The sequence below is a fragment of the Hylobates moloch genome, unplaced genomic scaffold (assembly GCF_009828535.3).
Source record: "Hylobates moloch isolate HMO894 unplaced genomic scaffold, HMol_V3 SCAFFOLD_1, whole genome shotgun sequence".
Classification (NCBI taxonomy): domain Eukaryota; kingdom Metazoa; phylum Chordata; class Mammalia; order Primates; family Hylobatidae; genus Hylobates; species Hylobates moloch.
In genome coordinates this window covers 99,778,256-99,802,179 of record NW_026652276.1, presented here as the reverse complement: position 1 = coordinate 99,802,179, position 23,924 = coordinate 99,778,256, and the positions used below count along the sequence as shown (strand labels likewise).

At 54.9% G+C, this 23,924-nt stretch overlaps 2 protein-coding genes across 3 annotated transcripts; both read left to right on the top strand.

Moving 5' to 3' along the window:
• The first annotated feature begins 724 nt into the window (after positions 1 to 724).
• TSC22D4 (TSC22 domain family member 4) lies at positions 725 to 13,273 on the top strand. Its single transcript, XM_032756074.2, has 5 exons — positions 725 to 1,205; positions 1,652 to 2,682; positions 5,551 to 5,717; positions 12,194 to 12,242; positions 12,626 to 13,273. Exons 2-5 carry the CDS (start codon positions 1,921 to 1,923, stop codon positions 12,833 to 12,835), a joined length of 1,188 nt encoding a protein of 395 aa, XP_032611965.1. The 5' UTR covers positions 725 to 1,205; positions 1,652 to 1,920; the 3' UTR covers positions 12,836 to 13,273.
• A 396-nt stretch (positions 13,274 to 13,669) lies between these two features.
• Positions 13,670 to 23,281, top strand: SPACDR (sperm acrosome developmental regulator). Of its 2 annotated transcripts, none has more exons than XM_058443552.1 (4): positions 13,670 to 13,820; positions 15,779 to 15,845; positions 16,125 to 16,448; positions 22,936 to 23,281. In XM_058443552.1, exons 2-4 carry the CDS (start codon positions 15,783 to 15,785, stop codon positions 23,167 to 23,169), a joined length of 621 nt encoding a protein of 206 aa, XP_058299535.1. In that variant the 5' UTR covers positions 13,670 to 13,820; positions 15,779 to 15,782; the 3' UTR covers positions 23,170 to 23,281. The 2 variants fall into 2 exon arrangements, with proteins under 2 accessions (XP_058299535.1, XP_058299531.1); XM_058443548.1 differs by lacking the exon at positions 13,670 to 13,820 and adding an exon at positions 15,549 to 15,682.
• Positions 23,282 to 23,924: the final 643 nt, after the last annotated feature.

Below are 23,924 nucleotides of genomic sequence, written 5' to 3'. Positions count from 1 at the left end.
CAAAGTGCTAATGTTTTAAATTTTTTGTAGAGATGGGGATCTCGCTATATTGCCCAGGCTGGTCACGAACTCCTGGGCTCAAGCGATCCTCCCACCTTCGAGTAGCTGGAATTATAGGTGCACATCACCATGCCCAGCTATTTTTTTAATTTTTTGTAGAGATAGGGTCTTGCTATTATATTGTCCAAACTGGTCTCAAGCGATCCTCCTTCCTCGACCTCCCAAAGTGCGGGGATTACAGGCATGAGCCACCACCGGGGTCCGGCAATAATCCACTTTTAAAAATAAGGAATGGGGGAAATAATGCAGTTGTCGTGAAAGCCAAAGGAGAATGACAGTAACAGCCACAGCCGCCCCACAGCAGAGACTGGGAACTTCTGGGTGGGCATCCAGCACACCTCCCGGCCCGTGCCTTCCGTCTCTTCTGTGTGTCTCTAGGCCAATGGCAGCAATTGACTACAAGTAAGGGAATCCCTCGCCTCCCTGTAAGCTCCTCCCCTTTCTCCCCGAGCCCCGCCCTCTGCAGCCCCTTCCTGCAAGACTGGGGCTGAGGCCCGGCAGGTGTGGGGTTAAGGGAGTCTGTTTGGGGCCCCCAGGAGCAGCAGCCTAAGCAGTGGCTGCAGCAACTGCAACAGCAGCGGCTGTGGCAGGCCTGGCCCCGGGCCAGCTGGCGGGAAGCCCCAGGAGGGAGGGAGGGAGGAGAAAGGGGAGGAAGAGGGGAAGGAGGAGGAGGAGGAGAGGAGCAGTCAGCAGGCCCGAGGAGGCAGGACTTCCTGGTGTGGGGGTTGTCAACAGCCCAGAAAGAGAAAGACGGAGAGGCAGAGACCCAGGGGAGCCGAGGAGCGGAGACACGGACCCAGCAGGGCCACGCGGGAGGAGACTCGAGACACCCACTCGCTGGCTGCCACCGGGAGCAGCGGGGGGCTCGGCCGCCCCCTCCCACATCAGTCTCCAGACCCTTGGGGCTTCAGAGGCCGCTCCTAGGCTCCTCGGAGGAGGCGCGGGTTCCTTCTTTTCTGGAGAGCAAACTTTCCTCGGAGATGCCTCGCAAGATGAGCTGCAGCCCCCGGAGAGGACGGGGCAGCCTCTGATCGCCGCCTGCGTGCCCCGCCACTGCCCGTGGCCAGGAGGCCCCAGGGAACGAACAGCCAGACCTCTTAGGCGCCAGGACCCTCAGGCTCAGATCAGTGGCCGAGGCCCCAGAGGTAGGGTTCAAGGCTGGGTGGGGCGCTGGGGGGTAGCGGGGCAGGGCCTGCCCCAGAGATGTGGGAGCTGGGGTGAGGGTGGGGGCTCGAGGCCCAGGAGAGGTCTCTCTGAGTGGCCGGGCCAGGCTGGGGAGCTGCTTCACCCTGGTTCTCCCAGGCCCTGGAGTCCGAGCTCTTGGGACAATAAGGGCCCCCTGAGTCAGAATCCCAGGCGAGAAATGCCCAACTCTGGGACTTGTCTAAGCCTCTTTCTACTCTGAGCGCCTTCTTGGATCCGGTCCCCTCTGCCTTGGTCTCTGTCATCTCTTGCCTGTCTCTCGGTCTCTGACGGTTTCCCCTTCCCCCACTCTGCTCCCCGGAGAGGAAGCCCCGGAGGTGGCCTGCCCACTGGTTTCACACACACACAGAGACACACACAGACTCTCTCTCTCTCCCTCTTTTTCCAGTTTGCAAACTCAGCTCTGGAGTTCAGCAGCAACAGCAGCAGGAAAAACCTGCCCCTGCTCCCCCCTCCTGCCACCTCCCCTCTCCTCTTCTCCCCTCATCCAGCAGGCACCCCCGGTTCCCGCCAGGCCCTCCTGCCATGTCGGACCCAGACGTCCCCAGGGGCCCGGATGCCCCCGCCATGTGGCCCCCTTGTTCCAGGGGTGCCTGAGCCCCTTCAAGGAGCCCCAACCCACCCCCAACCTTGGCCCAGCCCTGAGCCCCAGGGACCATGAGCGGGGGCAAGAAGAAGAGTAGTTTCCAAATCACCAGCGTCACCACGGACTATGAGGGCCCAGGGAGCCCAGGGGCTTCGGATCCCCCTACCCCACAGCCCCCAACCGGGCCCCCGCCCCGCCTGCCCAATGGGGAGCCCAGCCCCGATCCGGGGGGCAAGGGCACCCCCCGGAATGGCTCCCCACCACCTGGGGCCCCTTCCTCCCGTTTCCGGGTGGTGAAGCTGCCCCACGGCCTGGGAGAGCCTTATCGCCGCGGTCGCTGGACGTGTGTGGATGTTTATGAGCGAGACCTGGAGCCCCACAGCTTCGGCCGACTCCTGGAGGGAATTCGAGGGGCCTCAGGGGGCGCCGGGGGCAGATCTTTGGATTCCAGGTTGGAGCTGGCCAGCCTCGGCCTGGGTGCCCCCACCCCACAGTCAGGTCTGTCTCAGGGCCCCACCTCCTGGCTCCGTCCACCCCCCACCTCTCCTGGACCTCAGGCCCGCTCCTTCACTGGGGGACTGGGCCAGCTGGTGGTGCCCGGCAAAGCCAAGGCAGAGACACCCCCACTGTCGGCCTCCCCACCCCAGCAGCGCCCCCAAGAGCCTGGGACCGGTGAGAGTGCGGGCACATCCCGGGCTGCCACGCCCCTGCCCTCTCTGAGGGTGGAAGCGGAGGCTGGGGGCTCAGGGGCCAGGACCCCTCCACTGTCCCGGAAGAAAGCTGTAGACATGCGGCTGCGGATGGAGTTGGGTGCTCCAGAGGAGATGGGGCAGGTAAGACCTGGGTTCTAGGGCTCGCCCATCAGCCCTGGCCTAACCTCTATCTTGGGCCTCCCTCCTCCTCCTCCCCCTCATCCCCCTCCTCCTCCTCCTTCTCCATCACTTGTTTATAAGATCAGACAGCCCTCTTCTCTGTGCCTGCCAGGTCACTCTGAAGCCCCTTCCTCCTCCTTCATTTTCTGTCTCAGCCTCCTTCCTGTTTTTCTGTACCCTCTCTCTTTCTCCCTGGCCTCTGATTCTCTGTCTTGGTCTTCATGTAGCCTGTAGCATATGTGGCCCCCCTCACCAGGCCTTCTTCTGTCTTGGTCTCAGCCCCTCTGCCTCTAGGTGATGAGGGTGGAGGCCCCAGCTGGGTAGCTGGGTAGCTGGGTCCCTGGGGGAGGAGCTGCCAGGATTTGGGGAGGAAAGGTAAAAGGCTTCGCGCGCTGCCAGTCTCTGCACTGCAGCCCCATCCTGAATGTGGGGGTCTTTCTTTTCCCCCAGCCACCCATCTCAGTCCTGCCTCCAGCTTTGCTGTAAGCCAAGTGTCACTGAGAAACTGGGTGGGGGGAACACCTCTCAGGGACGGGGAGGGGGCTTGCTGGTTGATCCTTTTCACCCCCCAGTTGTCTGGCTCAACTCCCTCCATCTGAGCCTCTCTGTGATTGGTAACTCGAGGGTGAGCACCGTGGAGTGGGAGAGAAGAGCCCCAGAAGGGAGTTCAGTCCCATACTCTTTCTCCTTCCTGTCTCCAAAAGAGGAACAAGTCCAGGCTGTGGGGGCAGGATGCCTGGGTCCCCGTGGTGGGGGTGAGCAGCCAGAGACAGAGGGTTGGATACTTCTGTCCTGTGGGAGAATATAACACCTCGGAGGTCTGGGGAAAGGCAGGGAGTGTGAGGATGCGAACTCTTTCCCCTTCCTGGCCTTGGGCACAAACCACAGTATAAAAATAACCTGGGACTGGATGTCTGGGTCCTGTCAGGACCGGTCAGGACTGGCTCCCCCCAACCCCCTCCTGGCCTCAAGCTCACATCTCTCGTGACGCCCCCTCCTACCCCTCCTCCCCCAACTCTACTTGAACTCTTGCATTCAGCACCCACCCCAGGGGAGAAGATGCTGTTTCTCTTCCTGGCCTGTCCCCAGACTCTTCCAAAGCAAACCCCCTTGGCCTCCAGCTTCCCTGCTCTCTGTCCTTAAGCCCAGCCTGAGCTTCTCTTGGGGCCACAGACCCTGCCTCTCTCTCTCCAGTGCCCCCTGCTCCCCAGCCTTCCCCCACCTCCTGACTGTCTTCTGTTTGCACGCATCTGTTTTACTATTTCCCTGCCCAAAAGTCTGTCTCCCTTCCACGTCCCCTCATGCCTCTTCTCCCTCTTAACAGAGGGGAGTGGTGGAGAAGGGCCAGGGGACACCACCTGGGCCCCCTTCCTCTGCTGTGTCCCTTAACCACCCTGGACTCTCTGTTCTTGGCTTTTCTGAGAAGCTGGGGCCTCCCGGGGCCTCACAGAGGCGTCTTGTCATGTTCCTGTCGCCCCCGCCCTTTTTGCTGCCGCCCCCAAGGCCTGTTGGGCTATGCAGGTCCACGCCCAGGCTCCGCCTCCCCCAGCTCCACAACCAGCACCCCCCCAACCCCAGGGCAGAGCGCAGCAGCAGAATTCCACCTGAGTTTGAGAGGGGAAGCGAGAGTGGGGGGTGGGTGAGGGGATGGAGGAGCAGTTTCTGAGGATCCATTCATTCTACAAATAGCTACTGAGCAAACTGACCTTCTAGCAGGGGAGAGACACAATAAATACTTTAATTTCAGATAATGTTAGGTGCTATAAAAAAATGAAACAGTTCAGTGGACCAGTGAATAATGGGGAAATGCCTCTCTAAGAGGTGACACTGGAGTCATTTTAAGAAGGCAGACTGGGTGCAGTGGCTCACGCCTATAATCCCAGCATTTTGGGAGGTCCAGGCGGGCAGATCACTTGAGGTCAGGAGTTCAAGACCAGCCTGGCCAATATGGTGAAACCCCGTCGTCTCTATTAAAAATACAAAAATTAGCCAGGTGTGATGGCAGGTGCCAGCAGTCCCGGCTACTCAGGAGGCTGAGGCGGGAGAATCAGTTTAACCTGGAAGGCATAGGTTGCAGTGAGCCAAGATCACGTCACCGCACTCCAGCATGGGCGACGGAGCGAGACTCCAGTAAAGGCACAGGCTGGGAGAGGTGGCTCATTCTCCCAGCACTTTGGGAGGCTGAGGCAGGAGGATCACTTGAGCCCAGGAGTTTGAGACCAGCCGGGACAACATACTGAGACCCTGTGTTAACAAAAAATAAAAAATTAGCCAGTTATGGTGATGCATGCCTGTAGTCCCAGCTACTTGGGTGGCTGAGGCTGGAGGATTGCTTAAGCCCAGGAATTCAAGGCTGCAGTGAGCCATGATTGTGCCACTGCACTCCAGCCTGGGTGACTGAGACTGTCTCAAAAAAATAAATAAATAAATTGAGAGTGAGACTGTCTCAAAAAAATAAAAATAAAACATAAAAGAAGGCAAACACCCTGCGTAGCCTCTGATTAGGGGTCCTGGCCCAGTGGGAGCAGGGGCATTGGAGTCTATTCTAGGTTCCTCCATGAGTCACCCCCTCCTCCCACTTGGGAGACTCTCTCTAATGTCCCATACACCACTCCTCCCGTTCCTCAGTTTGACCTATTTCTTGCTTCTAGTACCTGCCTAATGCCTTCTCCAGAGCTGGAGGAGGGAAGGATTGCGGGGACAGGACTCCTGGGTCCTCGAAAGAGAGTGGGGAGGTGGAGAGGGAGGAAGGCTAATAGGCAAGTTTTAAGGCAGCTGGTTCCTTTCTTTTCTCTTTTCATGTGATGGTTCCTACCTCTCCGCCTCCAGGTGCCCCCACTCGAATCTCGCCCCAGCTCCCCGGCCCTCTACTTCGCCCACGATGCCAGCCTGGTTCACAAATCTCCAGACCCCTTCGGAGCAGTAGCAGCTCAGAAATTCAGCCTGGCCCACTCCATGTTGGCCATCAGTGGTCACCTAGACAGCGACGATGATAGGTAGGTGGGCTTCGTGGGGTGACTGCACACAGTTGATTTCGGACCCACTCCGTCTCTGTGGAGAGGGCTGGGTGGGACTCCCTGGCTCAGAACTGTCAGGTCACAGACTTTTTTAGAGTCTGAAGGGAGTCATTGTTTTTAGATTCCAGAGCTCTTGCAGATTTAGAGATCATCTGGCCAACCCCAGGAACCCACTGGCAAATGCGTGCTCTAGACAGAATAGCAAATCAGGCCGGGGCGCAGTGGCTCCCGCCTGTACTCATAGTGCTTTGGGAGGCCCAGGCAGGAGAATTGCTTGAGGCCAGGAGTTCAAGACCAAGCCCTGGCAATGTAGCAAGACCTCATCTCTAAAAAGAAAAAGAAAGAAAAAAAACATATATATAAAGGAAGTAGGCTGGGCATGGTGGCTCATGCCTGTAATCCCAGCACTTTAGGAGGCTGAAGCGGGCAGATCACCTGAGGTCAGGAGTTCGAGGCCAGCCTTGCCAACATGGTGAAATCCTGTCTGTACTAAAAATACAAAAATTAGCCAGGCGTGGTGGTACGTGCCTATAATCCCAGCTACTCAGGAGGCTGAGGCAGGAGAATCGCTTGAACCCAGGAGGCAGAGGGTGCAGCAAGCCGAGATCGCACCACTGCACTCCAGCCTGGGTGACAGAGCAACATTCCCCCTCAAAAAAAAAAAAAAAAAAACAAACTGAAAAAGAAGGGAAATCAGTTTCCTCCCAGTTCCATCTCCCTCTTCCTCTCCTAACAAAGGACTGGGACTCCCTAACAGCACCTGTGGGTCTACTTTAGGCTCCTAGGATTTCTAGAACCGAGACAGCAAGTCCCTAAGATGGGCCAGCTAGGAACAGAGTCAGAGCTAGGAACGGCAAGGGGCAGGGGCGGCACTGCAGAGAGCGACTTTCTGGGGTTCTCCCTTTAGGGGACAGTGCTCTGTTGGGTGGGTTTTCAGAGCCAGATGTCACCGTTCCTAAGAAAGCCAGGAAGCTGAAAAGGGAGGCCCAGAATCGTGAGTCAGAGATAGCCAGGCTGCCTGCTTCTGGCCGGGGACTGATAGGAACCGGGCAGAAGGGCTGAGGAGTCACCGCTTTTCTTCTGGAGGGAGGAGTGGGACTTCCCGTGGGAGGTTTTCAAGGGGAGGGACTTCCTGCTTGGAAGGAAATTGGGGGTGGGGCTTCGAGAGTGGGTGAGTGGGTGCCTGAGGGACCTGTTCCAGATGGGAGTCGCTCCTTCCTGTCCTCCCCAGATCGGGGGCCGCTCGCTGGGATCAGGGACTCAAGCGCACCACTGACAGGGTCCTGCGGCCTCGGGGTGGATAGGGACATGGCAAAGGGGTGGCCAGGAGCTGGTGGGATGGAGGGCAAGGGTGCCAGTGCTGGGCGGGGCTGGGCAGGACTGGGTGGCTTCTGCACGCCCCATTCCCACTCTCAGGAATGTGCGAGGTGTGAGGTCGGGCAGGGCCTGGAGAGTCACCTGCCCCCATCACTGCTATTCTCAGCGTTTCCCACCCTCTGCCTATCCCACTTGGGAGGTTCCCTGGCAAGAGGACTCCCCATCCCTCCCCCACCCCTGCTGAGTTCACAGCCCAGCCTCCTGCTGTCTCTGTCTTAGAGGATTCAACCTCCTGAGGCCTCCGTCTTTCCCCTGTCCCCTCCCTCCCTGCCTCCCTCCGTCCCACCCCCTCCCTGCACACCCCAATCTGACCAGTCCGGTTCCCAGCCACCACTTCACCCTGCTGTGCTCCAAGGCTCTTGGGGATCTGTCCCAGCCCAGCCCCTCAAGCCCCACCCTGCCAGGCCAGCGAGTTTGGGTTGGGCCACCCCCTGCCACCTAGGAATGGGACATGTAGACCCCACCTCTCCTGTCTGGTGTGCACAGAACTGGCAGGACAGGATGCCAGTGGCCTGGGACCTCCCTCTTAAGAGGGAAGGTGGGCTGAGATGTTCAGTGCCTGGATCACAGGGAGGGAGGTGGGGACGCCTGACCAGTACCTGAATCTGGGGATGGGCGAACAGAGGGTGCAGGTGAATCTAGAAAGCTCACGCGCCCCAGGCCTGGAAATCCTTGTCCCCTCCTGGCAGGCTGGAGGTAGTTAAGGTGTGAAGAAGTGGATGGAAGGAATGGGGTTGGGGGCAGTGACTGGCCTGGGGGATCCAGACATTATACGGAATGGATCCCAGGGACTTGGGAAAGAAAAGGTACATTTATTTATCCAGTGCCTCCCTTGGGTCCGGTACTGCCTTATCCCTTCTAATCCTAAAAAGCAGTTTCATTCTCCCACTTGCCAGATGAAGTATCTGAGACTCAGAGAAGGAGCTTTTTTGTTGTTGTTGTTTTTTGTTTTTCTTTTTTAGATGGAGTCTTGCTCTGTTTCCCAAGCTGGAATGCAGTGGCACGATCTTGGCTCACTGCAACCTCCACCTCCAGGGTTTAAGCGATTCTCCTGGCTCAGCCTCCCAAGTAGCTGAGACTACAGGTGCATGCCACCATGCCTGGCTAATTTTTGTATTTTTAGTAGAAACGGGGTTTCACCATGTTGGCCAGGCTGATCTCAAACTCCTGACCTCAGGTGATCCACCCACCTCGACCTCCCAAAGTGCTGGGATTACAGGTGTGAGCCACCTCACCCAGCCAAGAGGGTTTTAGAAACTTGCCCAAAGCCACCCAGCTAGTTTAAGTGGCTGGAATGCAGTTGGATCCTGGGTCCAACCCCAAAGCCACACTTTCTCCACTGTCCTACTGGGATGCCTGTGTCCCAAGCAAAGAGGGGCGGCAATGGTCTACGATGTCCTTTCTCTCTAGGACAGTCAGGGACAGCTCTCCCAAGCAGGGCGGGGAGCCAGCCCCCCTTCCCCCTCCCTGACCTCCCCAGCCCCGCCCCAAAGACACCACAGATCCGGGAGAGCGTAGAGACAGGGCAGCCGGATGACACTTTCTTGGCCCCAGGCCTAGGTCCTGGGGGATCCCCTGAACCCACTGGAGAGTGTGCAGGGCTGACCCCTGTCCCCAAGATCCCAGGCTCCCCATTTCTCCCAGGTGTCCTGCTTTTTATCTCATCTTCATGTTGAGGCCATTTTATTTGACCCTCAAAGAGGAAGACCAGCTTCTAGGGCTGTCCCCGCCCCGGGACCAAGAGTCCTGCAGGGCTAAGTCTCCCACTGTGCATGTCACACACTGCACAACTCCAGGGGGTGCCGCTCATATTTGAAATCACAGTCAATGCTTGAAGTCACGACAGTTTTCCGGAAGATGGCATTAAGGATCTCGAAGAGGGGGCATTTTCTAATCCACACAAATTTGCTTTTGGGCTTGTGGTGGAGGTCCATCCTGTCTCAGCAGCCCCTACTTTCCTCCCCCGGACCCTGTCAAAGAATTCTAGCACAGTGCCCACAACCCCTCGCTTTGGGGGCCTAAAGGGAAGGGCCTGCGTTGCCAGAGCCCTGGTGCCTTGAAGTGTGTGTTAGAATGTTCCAATGGAGGCCGGGCATGGTGGCTCACACCTGTAATCCCAGGACTTCGGGAGGCTGAGGTGGGTGGATCACGAGGTCAGGAGTTCGAGACCAGCCTGGCCAACATGGTGAAACCCCATCTCTACTAAAAATACAACAATTAGCTGGGCATGGTGGTGCATGCCTGTAATCTCAGCTACTCTGGAGGCTGAGGCAGGAGAATCACTTGAACCCAGAGGTGGAGGTTCCAGTGAGCCAAAATCGCGCCATTGCACTCTAGCCTGGGCAATAAAAGCAAAAACTCTCAGGCACTAGACAAACAGAAGACAGTCACCTACCGGCTGACAAACGTTTATTGCTGTATTATTCCTTTATCTCTGGCAAGAATGAACACCTTACTTGACATCTTTACCCCGAGTCTCTGCCCAGCAGGGCCCATATTCCTATCCCTGTGTATCCAACCCCTTTGGTCTCTGTGAGTCTGTTTAATGGGGTGGTGGCAGTATTGGGTTTTCTGTGGTGGCTCCATCTCCACCCAGGTGTTGCTGATTGAAATAGCTCGAAAATTACTTTGACCCTCCTGCTGGCAGGCCCACCCCCACCCTTCAACTTCTCCTCTCCCACTGCCCCAGGAGTCCCAGATGCCCTTCCCCCACCCACCCCATCCTGCTCTCTCAGGCCTAGTCACCTTCTTGGTTGCTCCACCTGTCACTGCCTTCTGCACCCAGAGCTGGGATGAGAAATGGAAAATTCCCAGCTCCTTGTGCTCCCTTCCTGGCTGCAGGACCTTATCCAGGGGTCACCTTGAATTGAGTACTGATCCCCCTGCAGGGAGGCAAGTCTGAGCTGACAGCCAGGAGGGAGGGCTTACAAGGGAGCCCAGAGATGTGGGCTGCAGCGCCTTGAGGCCCCTGCTCCGAGGGGGGCCCAGCTGGGGGCTGGAGGGCAACACTGGGGATCCTGCCACAGCACCAGAGTGCACTGGTGCAAGGGTGGGTCGGGAGCCTCAGGGCAAGAGCCTGGGGCCTGAGGGGTGGGAGAGGGAGCCTTGGAGGATAAGGTCGGCACAAGGGCCTGCGTAGGTCCTGGGCAGTGAGAGTGGGGCTTGAGGGAGAGCCAGGTTCTGGGACCAGGAGCCTGGTGTCCTGGAGCCAGCCTGGAGCCCAGCCCTGGGGGTTGTTGAGCCAGGCCTGAGTCGCCCTCTGGTGGCCACTTCCCAGACTGCAGCCAGACCCTGTCACCCCGGACTCCCAGCTCTCTTCGTGGCCCTGTTGCTCCTTTTCCCAATGTCCCATCTCCAAGCTCACCTCCCTTCCTCTCCTCAAGCCCTCACTTCCTCTGAGACCCTAGACCCAGGTCCCAAGCCCATAGGCGGTTTTTTTTTTTTTTTTTTTTGAGACAGAGTTTTGCTCTTGTTGCCCAGGCTGGAGTGCAGTGGCATGATCTCGGGTCACTGCAACCTCCACCTCCAGGGTTCAAGCGATTCTCCTGCCTCAGCCTCCGGAGTAGCTGGGATTACAGGCACCCCCCACCACGCCTGACTAATTTTTTGTACTTTTAGTAGAGCCAGGGTTTCACCATGTTGGCCAGGCTGGTCTCAAACTTCTGACCTCAGGTGATCCACTCGCCTCAGCCTCCCGAAGTGCTGGAATTACAGGCATGAGCCACCACACCTGGCTTTTTTTTGAGACAAGATCTCACTCTGTCGTCCAGGCTGAAGTGCAGTAGCACGATCTCGGCTCACTGCAACCTCCACCTCCCGGGTTCAAGCGATTCTCCTGCCTCAGCCTCCTGAGTAGCTGGGATTACTGGCACCCTCTACCATGCCTGGCTAATTTTTGTATTTTCAGTAGAGATGGGGTTTCATCATGTTGGCCAGGCTGATCTCAAACTCCTGACCTCAAGTGATACACCCACCTCGGCCTCCCAAAGTGCTGGGATTACAGGTGTGAGCCACCGCGCCTGGCCTTTACGCTGTATTCGTCTTCTAGGGCTTTGGGCTATTTCTGTTGCCATGGTAACCTTTCCCATTTTTGGTCTTCTCTGGAAAGTCAGGGACCCTCTGGTCAGGTCCCAGGGGTCACCCATGATGTGAGCCTTGTGGGGTTTTTTGGTGGGAGAGCGCTCATGATCTATGGAAGACCACAAGCACGTCAGAACGCCCCCTACCCCAACCACCTCCACCCTCTTTCCCAAGGCCTTGAGGGACGGAGGGGACAGGATGGAGTCAGAGGTGGCGAGGGGCCTCCGAAGGCCAGGCCCTTCCTCTCCCTTCACAGCCTTCACTGCCCTCTCAGACCCAGGCTTCTGCTCCATGCCCCTCCCCTGGCCCAGCCACCAGCTGACTTCCTTGGCCAGCCCCCTCCCCTCCACTCTGGGATTGGTGCCAGGGTGAGAGGGGGACACTGGCACTGACCGCGTCTGGGAATTCCCGCCCACCGAGGAGCTGAAGGGGGGGGGGGCCCCCGTGTCCCCAAGGAGCCAATAGAAGCCAGGCCTTGCCCTTGGGGGGGGGGGGTGTATATCTTTCAGGCCAGCACCCCCGAGGCACTGTCTCCTCTCTGCCCGCCTGGCACTAGCCAGACCCCGCTCTGCCCGGGGGGCTCTGAGCCCCCCAGGCATTCCCTTCACTGCATCCCTCTCTGTTGGGGGGGCGCCTAAGGACCCTTTCCCCTTGGGCATGGCCCAGCCAGGGGTCTCTGTCAAGTCCCTGGTGTCGTCTTATGAGACCCGAGTGGTAGGGATGGCTCCGGGGCCGCCCCGAAAAAGGGGCTGTGCCTCTTCCCCTTGCTCTCCCCGGGGTGCGTCCCCCATACGAGGGACATCTGGGCCCCCGCCCCACCGGGGCCTGGGAGGCCCTGGGCAGCGGCCCTCAACCCGCAGGGGGATGGACAAAACCCTCCTCTCCCTCATTCTCTACTGTCACAGGTACGGGGGGTGTGGGCGGGAGGCTGTGGTCCAAGAAACCAGCACCTGGGAAGGCTCCTCCTCTCCTCCCCTCACCTTCCTGTGTCTCTCCAGTGGCTCCGGAAGCCTGATTGGCATTGACAACAAAATCGAGCAAGCCATGGTAAGAGAAGCCATCTTGGTCCCAGGAGGTCCCGGCCCCCTTAAGCCATCCCTCCGCCCCAGCCCTGTCCTCTTCCTTACCAGGGAACACCAACTCCCAGCTCCTCCATCCCTCTCCCTGCTGGGCTCCTGGGCATCCTCTGCCCCCTCCTGCCACCACCTCCACCCTTGACTTTGCCCGGCCTCTAGTCTGACTGCTGGTCCCCATCTCTGTCTTTGAGCCCTGACTCTGCCTCTGTCCCTTGTCCTTTTCCCCTGTCCCTTCCCTGCTTTGTCCCTCATCCTCTGGACACTGGGGACTCTCTCCCACCCCGGCCCTCAAGGCACTGGGCAGGGGATGAGGCACCTACCCTGTTGACGCTGTGCCTGTCCCGGGGCCCCCAGGACTTGGTGAAGTCCCATCTCATGTTTGCGGTCCGGGAGGAGGTGGAGGTGCTGAAGGAGCAGATCCGGGACCTGGCGGAGCGGAACGCTGCGCTGGAGCAGGAGAATGGGCTGCTGCGCGCCCTGGCCAGCCCCGAGCAGCTGGCTCAGCTGCCCTCCTCGGGGGTCCCACGGCTTGGGCCCCCCGCGCCCAATGGGCCCTCCGTCTGAGCCTCCCTTCCCTTACAATGTGCCTTTGGGGCTGCCCGGCCTTGTGTCAGCTGCCTGCCCCTCTTCCTATGCAGCTTTAATGTCCCCGTGTCCCCGGGGTGGGAGTTCAAGGCTCAGTAACGGCCTGGACCCCCGGCCCCTGCCCCATCTCCTCATCATCCCCAGCCTTGATGGAGGAGGAAGGGCTTCAGGACAGGGCGTCAGAGGGAGCCCCCTCTGGGAGGGAACCAACCCCCACCCTCCCTCATGGGACCCCCAGCAGTAGACGGCTTGGGGGAGTTAGAGGCTCCCTGGCAGACACCCCACCCCCACCCTGTTCCCTTGAGGTGCCTCCTCTCCTCTGCCCAGGGGAGGGAGCGTGGACAGTATCTGGAAGTTCTGGGATTCAGGTTGTTATTAAAATAATAATAATAATTAAAAACTCTGAAGAAACTTGAATTTGGAGGTTGACATCTCGTTCGTTGCTTGTGTTCAGACGCAGGGGTCGCGCCTGCCATTTGGGGCTCTCCTGAGATCTTTTGCAGACTGGGGAGGTTTAAAGCGTGGGAGATGGAGGGATTGAGACAGAGGCTGGAGAAGGGAGCCAGCGGTTCGGGTCCTGGGAAGGGGCAGGCGAGGATTGGGGGTGGGGGGGCGTCTGCCCACGTGCTGGGCGGGGGGACCTGGAAACAATGAGGTCTTTGGTGGTTGCCCAAGATCCACCCCCGGCTTCCCAGTGTGTCCCCTCTGCGGGCTGGATCCGGGTGGCTGCTTGGGGGCGGGGCGGGGGGCCCTGAATGGGCCCCTTGTCTCAGGGCTGGGTGTGGGCCAGGCTCCCTGGGCACACGGTGCCCTTGCCAGGCCTGGCCGGCCGCCGTGGCTCCCACCCCCGGCCAGCTGAGGACGGGCCCTGTGGGTGAGCTGGCCCCTCCCTGGCAGCCTGGGCTCGGGTCCCAGGCGGAAGAGTCAGCAGCGATGGAGAAGGACCCCATCTAGCGGGGAAGAGGTGAGAGCTGCAGCTGTAGCCCCAGGAGGTCCCTAGCCCCAGCAGCCTCCAAGGAGGCTGACCTGCCTTGGAGTCCCTCACTCTCTGCCTCCTTAGGTTTCCCTAAGTTCATAACCTTGGGCAACTTCTTTGGTTTTTCTCTTTTTTTTTTCGTTTCTCCTTTCTTTTTTTGAGACAGGGTATTGCTCTGATGCCCAGAGTGCAGTGGCACAATCACAGCTCCCTGCAGTCTCCACGTCCCTGGCTCAAGTGATCCTCCCGCGTTGGCCTCCCTGAACTATAGGTGTGAGCCACCATGTTCAGCTAATTTTCTTTATTTTTGTAGAGATGGGGCCTTGCTATGTTGCACAGGCTGGAGTACAGTGGTGTGATCATAGATCACTGCAGTCTTCAACTCCTGGGCTCAAGTGATCCTCCCACTTCAGCCTCCTAAGTAGCTGGGACTACAGGCATGTGGCACTATGCCCAGCTAGAGACAGAGTTTCGCTCTTGTCACCAAGGCTGGAGTGCAGTGGTGAGATCTCAGCTCACTGCAACCTCCACCTGCCAGGTTCAAGCGATTTCCATGCCTCAGTCTCCTGAGTAGCTGGAACTACACGTGTGCACCACCACGCCCAGCTAATTTTTTTTTTCATATTTTTAGTAGAGAAGGGGTTTCCCCACATTGGTCAGGCTGGTCTCAAACTCCTGAACTCAAGTAATCTGCCTAACTCAGCCACCCAAAGTGCTGGGATTACAGGCATAAGCCATCACGCCCGGCCTAAATTTTTTGGTAGAGACCATCTCGCTATATTGCCCAGGCTGATCTCAAACTGCTGGCTTCAAGCAATCCTCCCATCTTGGCATCCCAAAGTTCTGGGATTACAGGTGTGAGCTACCACACCTGGCCCCCTTAAGTTTTTTCCCTCTTTCCTTCTTTCCTTCCTTCCTTCCCTCCTTCCTTCCTTCTTTTTTGTCTTTCTTTCTTTCCTTCTTTTCTTTTTCTTTCCTTCTGTTTTTCTTTCTCTTTTCTTTCTTTCTTCTTCTTTCTTTCTTTCTCTCCTCTCTTTCTCTGTCTCTCTCTCTTCCTTCCTCCTTCCTTCTCTTCCTTCTTTCCTTCCTCCTTCCTTCTCTCCCTTCTTTCCTTCCTTCCTTCTTTTTTTTTTTTGAGACAGGGTCTCATTCTGTTGCCCAGGCTGGAGTGCAGTGGCACAATCATGGCTCACTGCAGCCTCCACCTCCTGGGCTCAAGCAATCCTCCTGCCTCAGCCTCCTGAGTAGCTGGGACTGCAGGCACACACCACCACTCCTAACTGATTTAAAAATTTTTTTTGAAAAATTTAAACATAGTGAGTTGAGGGGGGGATCTCACTATGTTGCCCAGGCTGGCCTTCAACTCCTGGCCTCAAGTGATCCTCCTGCCTCAGCCACCCAAAACACTGGGGTTACAGGCATGAGCCACCATGCCTGGTCCCCTTCATCTTTCCTGAATTTCAGATTCCTCTTTGGTGAAGTGGCACTAACAATAATACCTACCTTGAAGGGCTGCTGTGAAGGGACTGCATGACATGATGCAGGGACAGTGCCTATTAGTTTGTTACACATTAGTTTATTTTCCCTGGATCTGAGGGAAGAAGAGCCAGGGTGGAAGAGATGGACTCTGTGGGTCCGGGCAGGGCCTCGGGGGTTGGGGTCAGGGCCAGGCAGCCTCACAATGGTCTAGAACTCTCCCTCACTGTAGGTTCTCACCTACTTCGACTCCTCTCCCTGTCCCAGGGAGGGGAGAAAAGGTCTGGGATTTGTTGCCAAGAGGGGCTTCCCCCAGGATTTCCTAGTTCTTTCTTTACTGCTGTGCTTGAAGCTCACAGGAGACCCCTCAAGAGGTGGTCACTGGCCCACAGCCCACCCTGTCCCCCACCCGCCACCCCCACTGTACCAAATGCTAGCTCTGCCCTTTCCTCTGTGTTTTTCCCATCAAGAGAGATGGTTGTGGTCACGAAGTTCTTCCGATGGGTTAGATGGGCTTGGCAAAGGATTATTTCCTGGGTGAGTTTCCGAGACCACTCTGTCCTCGTGATGCGCTGGGGTGAGGGCATGGGTCGCAGCAGCCCCTTACTGCGTGGGTTCCCTCCCTTCCTGGCCTCCTGTGGCCAAACAAGATGGAGTGGGGAGGAAGGAAAGGACAGCTGGGGAGGGGCTGGAGGAGAAGGAAGAGAGGCCAGGAAACTCACTGCTCCATTCCTTTTGTGCCTTTTTTTCTGTGGATGGTGTTGTCTCTGCCCTGCCCCTCTCTCCTGTCTCTCCTCTCTGTGTCTTGGTTCTCAGATTTTCTTCTGGAGGCAGAAAACTAAACCAACCATCTCAGGACACCCTGACTCCAAGAAACACTCATTGAAGAAGATGGAGAAGACTCTCCAGGTGGCTGAGACTTTGAGGTTGGTCGAGCCCCCAAAAGAGGCTAAGCCCAGGTTGGGTGAGTCCCCTGAGCTGGCAGATCCCTGCGTGTTGGCCAAGACTACAGAGGGGACCGAGGTGGAACTGGGCCAACAGGGCCGATCCCTGCTGCAGCTGCCGAGGACGGCCATCAAGTCTGTCTCCACACTCATGGTCTCTGCCCTGCAGAGCGGCTGGCAAGTGTGCAGCTGGAAGGTCAGCACCATCCCAACACCCCCTCCATCTTTCCCCAGGCCCCAGTGACTCACCCCTCCCTCCGATTACTTGTTCAACAATTGTTTCCTGGCCTGGTGCAGTGACTCACGCCCATAATCCCAGCACTTTGGGAGGCTGAGAGAGGAGGATCACTTGAGCTCAGGAGTTCGAGACCAGGCTGGGCAACATAGCAAGACCCTGTCTCTTAAAATATCTTTTTCTTTTTCTTTCTTTCTTTTTTTTTTTTTTCCTGAGACAGAGTCGCCCTCTGTCGCCCAGGCTGGAGTGCAGTGGTGTGATCTCGGCTCACTGCAACCTCCACCCCCCGGGTTTAAGCGATTCTCCTGGCTCAGCCTCCCGAGTAGCTGGGACTACAGGCATGCACTCCCACGCCTGGCTAATTTTTGCATTTTTAGTAGAGACAGGGTTTCATCACGAGGCCAAGCTGGTCTCGAACTCCTGGCCTCAAGTGATCCACCTGCCTCAGCCTCCCAAAGTGCTGGGATTACAGGCATGAGCCACTACAGCCGGCAAATGTTTTCTTTATTAGCCAGGCATGGTGGCTCATGCCTGTAGTCCCAGCACTTTGGGAGGCTGAGGCAGGAGGATCACTTGAGGCCAGGAGTTCAAGGCCAGCCTGGGCAACAAAGCGAGACCCCATTTCTACAAAAAAGTTAAAAATTAGCCAGGTAGGCCGAGCGCGGTGGCTCACGCTTGTAATCCCAGCACTTTGGGAGGCCGAGGTGGGTGGATCACGAGGTCAGGAGATCGAGACCACGGTGAAACCCCATCTCTACTAAAAATACAAAAAAAAAAAAAATTAGCCGGGCGTGGTGGCGGGCGCCTGTAGTCCCAGCTACTCGGAGAGGCTGAGGCAGGAGAATGGTGTGAACCCAGGAGACGGAGCTTGCAGTGAGCCGCGATCGTGCCACTGCACTCCAGCCTGGGCAACAGAGCAAGACTCCATCTCAAAAAAAAATAATAATGAAAATAAAAAATATTTCCTATGCGTCCACCAAATGCCAGGTACAGAAGATACAACACTGAACAAGACTTGCAGACTTGAGGGGCTACAGATGAGATAATAGGCATTGCTAGTTCAGTATCCACACATTGTTGAGTGTGATGTCGTCAAGGGGGCTGTAGGACCCCAGGAGAGAGGCATGTTATCCAGACCTAAGGAGTCAGGCGAGGCCTTCCTTTTTTCTTTTTCTTTTTTTGAGACGGAGTCTGCCGCCCAGGTTGGAGTGCAGTGGCGGGATCTCGGCTCACTGCAAGCTCCGCCTCCTGGGTTCACACCGTTCTCCTGCCCCAGCCTCCTGAGTAGCTGGGACTACAGGCACCCGCCACCACGCCTGGCTAAATTTTTTTTGTATTTTTAGTAGAGGCGGGGTTTCACCGTGTTAACCAGGATGGTCAGGATGGTCTTGATCTCCTGACCTCGTGATCTGCCCGCCTCGGCCTCCCAAAGTGCTGGGATTACAGGTGTGAGCCACCGCGCCCGGCCAGGCAAGGCCTTCTTAACAAAAGTGAGGGTAAAGCTGAGGCCTGAAGGTGTTAGCTTGGCTTGAAAGGGTTTTTAGGGGAAGGTGGAGGGAGTGGGAGGGGTGTCCAGGGAGTAAGAATGGCAAATGTGTGGCCAGGCACAGTGGATCATGCCTTTAATCCCAACACTTTGGGAGGCCAAGGCAGGAGGATCATTTGAGCTCAGGAGTTTGAGACAAGCCTGGGCAACACGGTGAAACCCTCTCTCTACAAAAAATACAAAAATAAGCCAGGAATCGGTGGCTCACAGCTGTAGTCCCAGCTATTTGGGAGGCTGAAGTGGGAGGATTGCTGGAGACTGGGAAGCGGAGGTTGCAGTGAGCCGAGATCATGCCACTGAGGCAGGTGGATCACCTGAAATCAGGACCAGCCTGGCCAACATGGTGAAACCCTGTCTCTACTAAAAACAAAAAACAAAAATCAGCGGGATGTGGTGGTGCACCCCTGTAATCCCAGATACTTGGGAGGCTGAGGCAGGAGAATCACTTGATCCTGGGAAGCAGTGGTTGCAACGACCCGAGGTTGTGCCACTGCACTCCAGCCTGGGCAATAGAGTGAGAGTCTGTCTCAAACAAACAAAAAAGAATAGCAGATGTGTGCAGAGCTGGCCCAAGTAGTGTGGGTTGGCGTAGAACAATCCTGAAGCCAAAAGTCAGCTGGTAGAAGGCAGGACTGCCAAGTTGTGAGCTTTGGATTGGACCCTTAGAGCAATGGGAGCCCTTGAAGACATTTGAGTGGAGAAGTGACAAGATCAAATGTTGATTTTGAAAGCTCACCTGCACTCATATATGTGGGTAGGATTGTAAGCTTGTTCAGCCCAGCCTGGGCAACATAGGGAGACCCCATCTCTACAAAAGTAAAAAAATTAGCTTGGCATGATGCATGCCTGTAGTCCCAGCTACTTGGGAGGCTAAGGTGAGAGGATTGCTGGGAGGTCAAGGCTGCAGTGAGCTGTATTCGTGCCACTGCACTCCAACCCAGCTGACAGTGAGACACTCTCAAAAAAAAAAAAAAAAAGGAAAAAAAGATAGCATAGCGACTCTGGAAAAGAGGATGGTCATTTCTCTCTCTCTTTTTTTTTATGATGGAGTCTCACTCTGTCGCACAGGCTGGAGCGCAGTGGCATGATCTCGTTCACTGCAACCTCTGCCTCCCAGGTTCAAGCAATTATCCTGCCTCAGCCTCCTGAGTAGCTGGGATTACAGGCACTCACCACCATGTCTGACTAACTTTTGTATTTTTATTTTATTTTATTTTATTATTTATTTTTTTTTTTTGAGACAGAGTCTCGCTCTGTCGCCCAGGCTGGAGTGCAGTGGTGCGATCTCGGCTCACTGCAAGCTCCGCCTCCCGGGTTCACGCCATTCTCCTGCCTCAGCCTCTCCGAGTAGCTGGGACTACAGGCGCCCGCCACCACGTCCGGCTGATTTTTTGTATTTTTAGTAGAGACGGGGTTTCACCGTGGTCTCGATCTTCTGACCTCGTGATCCGCCCGCCTCGGCCTCCCAAAGTGCTGGGATTACAAGCGTGAGCCACCGCGCCCGGCCAACTTTTGTATTTTTAGTAGAGACAGAGTTTCACCATATTGGACCAGGGTGGTCTCGAACTCTTAACTTCAGGCGATCCTCCCGCCTCAGACTCCCAAAGTACTGGGATTACAGGCGTGAGCCACAGTGCCTGGCCAAGAATGGTTATTTCTTATAAAACTAACCATGCAGTTATCATATGACCCAACAGTTGTACTCTTGGGCATTTATCCCAGATAAATAAAATCTTATGTTCACACAAAAATCTAAATGTGAGGCCAGGTGCAGTGGCTCACATCTGTAATCCTAACACTTTGGGAGGCTGAGGCTGGTGGGTCACAAGGTCAGGAGATCGAGACCATCCTGGCTAACACAGTGAAACCCCGTCTGGACTAAAAATACAAAAAATTAGTCGGGCATGGTGGCGGGCGCCTGTAGTCCCAGCTACTCGGGAGGCTGAGGCAGGAGAATGGCGTGAACCCGGGAGGCGGAGCTTGCAGTGAGCCGAGATTGCACCACTGCACTCCAGCCTTGGTGACAGAGCAAGACTCCGTCTAAAAAAAAAAAAAATCTAAATGTGGATGTTCATAGCAGCTTGATTTGTGATAGCCAAAATCAACTCATGTCCTTCAGTGGGTGAATGGTTAAACTGTGATACCTTCAAACCCCAGAATACTACTCAGCAATAAGAAGGGACAAACTGGCCGGGGGCAGCGACACACCTGTGATCCTAGTACTTTGAAACACCAGGCGGAAGCATCGCTCGAGCCCAGGGTTTCGAGGCCAGCCTAGACAACATAGTGAGACCCCATATCTGCAAACAAACAAAACAAACACACAAATAAATAAAATTCTAAAAAGATAGAAAGGACAGGGCCAGGCGTGGTGGCTCATGCCTGTAATCCCAGCACTTTGGGAGGCTGAGGCAGGCATATCACCTGAGATCAGGAGTTCAAGACCAGCCTGGCCAACATGGTGAACCCCCATATCTACTAAAACTACAAAAAAAATTAGCTGGGCATAGTGGTAGACTACTCGGGAGGCTGAGGCAGAAGAATCGATTGAACCCGGGAGGCGGAGGTTGCAGCGAGCTGAGATCATGCCACTGCACTCCAGCCTGGGCAACAAAAGCGAAACTCTGTTTAAAAAAAAAAAAGGCCGGGCATGGTGGCTCACACCTGTAATCCCAGCACTTTGGGAGGCCGAGGCAGGTGGATCTCTAGGTCAGGAGATCAAGACCATCCTGACTAACAGGATGAAAGCCCATCTCTACTAAAAAAAAAAAAAAAAAAAAAAAAAAAATTAGCCAGGCGTGGTGGCAGGTGCCTGTAGTCCCAGCTACTCGGGAGGCTGAGGCAGGAGAATGGCTTGAACCCGGGAGGCGGAGCTTGCAGTGAGCCGAGATTGTGCCACTGCACTACAGCCCAGGTGACAGAGGGAGACTCCGTCTCAAAAAAAAAGAAAAGAAAAAAAAAGATAAAAAGGACAAACTATTGATACATGCAGTAACATGGGTGTGAATCTTGAGGGAAATTTTTTGTTTTGTTTTGAGACGGAATTTCACTCTTGTTGCCCAGGCTGGAATGCAGTGGCGCAACCTTGGCTCACTGCAACTTCCGCCTCCCAGGTTCAAGCGATTCTCCTGCCTCAGCCTCCCCAGTAGATGGGACTACAGGTGCCCGGCCACCACACCCAGCTAATTTTTTGTATTTTTAGTAGAGATGGGGTTTCACCATGTTAGCCAGGCTGGTCTCAAACTCCTGACCTCAGATGATCCACACACCTTGGCCTCCCAAAGTGCTGGGATTACAGGCATGAGCCACCGTGTCCGGCCTCAAGGAAATTATACTGAGTGGAAACAACCAATCCTAAAAGGTTATATACTGAATGATTCTGTTTATATTATTACCACTCTTGAAATAACAGAAGTCTAGAAATGGCAAACATATTAGTGGCTCAGTGGTTGCCAGGGGCCGCAGAGGTAGGGGGAGAAGAGTGTAGTTATAAAAGGACAACCTGAGGGACACTTGCGATGATGCAAATGTTCTGTATCTTTTTTTGTTTTGTTTTCATTTTTTGCTTTCTCCTGTCTGATGGAAATGTTCTGTAGCTTTCTGTTTTGTTTTGTTTTTATGTTTTTGTTTTTTGTTTCTCCTGCCCGATGGAAATGTTCTGTACCTTGACTGTGGTAGTTGGATACATGAACCTGCACACTGGATAAAACTTGGTAAAATTATACACACACACACACATGCACCAGTGAGTACAACTGGGGAAATCTACATAAGAGCAGTAGATTGGATCAATGTCAATATCCTGACTATGATATAATAGTATAGATTTGCAAGATTTTCCTATGAGGGGAACTCAGTAAAGGGTGCACAGGATCTCTGATTTCTTCCAATTGCAGGTCAGTCAGTCTACAATGATCTCAAAACAAAACAAAACAAAAAAAATAGTTTAGGCCGAGCGTGGTGACTCACGCCTGTAATCTCAGCATTTTGGGAGGCTGAGGCAGGTGGATCACTTGAGTTCAGGAGTTCAAGACCAGCCTGGGCAAAACCGCATTTCTACAAAAAAAAAAAAAATGTATGTATATGTATATATATATATAAAGTTAGCTGGGCGTAGTGGTGCACAATTGTAGTCCCAGCTACTCAGGAGGCTGAAGTGGGAGCATCACTTGAACTTGGGAGATGGAGGTTGCAGTGAGCTGAGATTATGCTGCTGCACTCCAGCCTGGGTGACAGAGTGAGACCTTGTCTCAAAAAAAAAAAAAAAAGGCCAGACATGGTGGCTCACACCTGTAATCCCAGCACTTTGGGAGGCCGAGGTGGGCTGATCACTTGAGGTCAGGAGTTCGAGACCAGCCTGGCCAACATGGTGAAATCCTTTCTCTACTAAAACTACAAAAATTAGCTGGGCGTGATGGCGTGCACCTGTAATCCCAGCTACTCAGGAGCCTGAGGCAGGAGAATCACTTAAACCCAGGAGGCAGAGGTTGCAGTGAGCTGAGATCATGCCACTGTACTCCACCCTGGGTGATAGAGCAAGACTCCATCTCAAAAAAAAAAAAAAGAAGAAGAATAGAAATGATGGGCCAGGTGTGATGCCTCACACCTGTAATCCCAACACTTTGGGAAGCCAAGGCAGGAAGATCACTTGAGCCCAGGAGTTTGAGACAAGCCTGGGTGACATAGCAAGACCCCGTCTCATTAAAAAAAAAAAAAAAGTATAGAGATGACAAACATTTAATGCAACCCGACGAGGCTTCCTGGAGGAGGTGATGTATAAGCTGGCCTGATGGGAGAGGTGGAATCAGGGAGCCCTTTGCTGTTTATCTATGAGTTGTTCTAACAGCAGTTTCTCCCTAGACCCAGCTATTTACACGTGCACATCTTCTCTATCTCTTACAGTCATCAGTGAGTTCTGTCTCAGTCAGCTCCCAAGTGAGGACTCAGTCACCTTTGAAGACGCCGGAGGCTGAGATGCTGTGGGAGGTGTACCTGGTGCTGTGGGCCGTTCGGAAACAGCTGCTCCAGCTGTACCGCAGGCAGGAGAGGCACAGACGGCACCACGTCCGATACCATGCTGCCCCCCGACCCAACCCGGCTCAGTCCCTGAAACTGGATGCCCAAAGTCCCCTCTAGGGGGGAACCTCAGACCCTTAGAGAGTCCCGACCTCACTCTTACCTGGGGTCCCATATCAGCCCCTTAAAATTATCAAAATATTGGGAAATAAATATCAGATAGTTCGAGTCAGTATGGAGTGTGTTTGTAGATGGCGGGAGGGGATGAGAGGAGTTTGGGTGGGTCAGGGAGAGACCCCTAAGGTGAGAGCCTAAATCCCAGTGGGGGTCACCTGTGGGTCTATTTTTTTTTTTTTTTTTTTTTTTTTAGGATTAAGGGCATATTTTATTTTTTTAAGATCGAAGATACTGGAATATGCATATATGCTGATGAGAATGCCTATCTAGTGCAGTGGTTTTCAACGGTGGCAGTTTTGCCCTTCAGTGCAAATTTGGCAATGTCTGGAGACATTTTTGGTTGTCGCAACTTCGGAGGGGGGTGGAGGCTAGGTGTGCTGCTAAGCAGCTTACAACACACAGGACAGCACCCTCCAACGACAAAGAATTATCTAGCCCCAAATCTCAGTGGTGCCAAGGCTAAGAAACCCTAGTCTAGCAGAAAGAAATAGGTTGATGTTGTTTTTTTTTTTAATGATAAAATTGGTATTATTATTATTTTTTTAATTTTTTTTGCACACAAAAACAATAAACATTTTCTAAAAATACATACAAACAAAAAGATGCATATCAGACATATTAGGAAGGTTGCACATGGGAAGTCGGGGAATAGAAATGGGGGGTGGGAGTTAAAATAAATGTGAGAGGGACTTTATATG

Coding starts and splice junctions, on each gene's coding strand:
- SPACDR (XM_058443552.1), top strand. CDS start 15,783: ATGGTTGTGGTCACGAAGTTCTTCCGATGGGTTAGATGGGCTTGGCAA. Junction 15,846..16,124: donor GGCAAAGGATTATTTCCTGG/GTGAGTTTCCGA, acceptor CTTGGTTCTCAG/ATTTTCTTCTGGAGGCAGAA. Junction 16,449..22,935: donor GGCAAGTGTGCAGCTGGAAG/GTCAGCACCATC, acceptor TATCTCTTACAG/TCATCAGTGAGTTCTGTCTC.
- TSC22D4 (XM_032756074.2), top strand. CDS start 1,921: ATGAGCGGGGGCAAGAAGAAGAGTAGTTTCCAAATCACCAGCGTCACC. Junction 5,718..12,193: donor CTAGACAGCGACGATGATAG/GTAGGTGGGCTT, acceptor GTGTCTCTCCAG/TGGCTCCGGAAGCCTGATTG. Junction 12,243..12,625: donor ACAAAATCGAGCAAGCCATG/GTAAGAGAAGCC, acceptor CGGGGCCCCCAG/GACTTGGTGAAGTCCCATCT.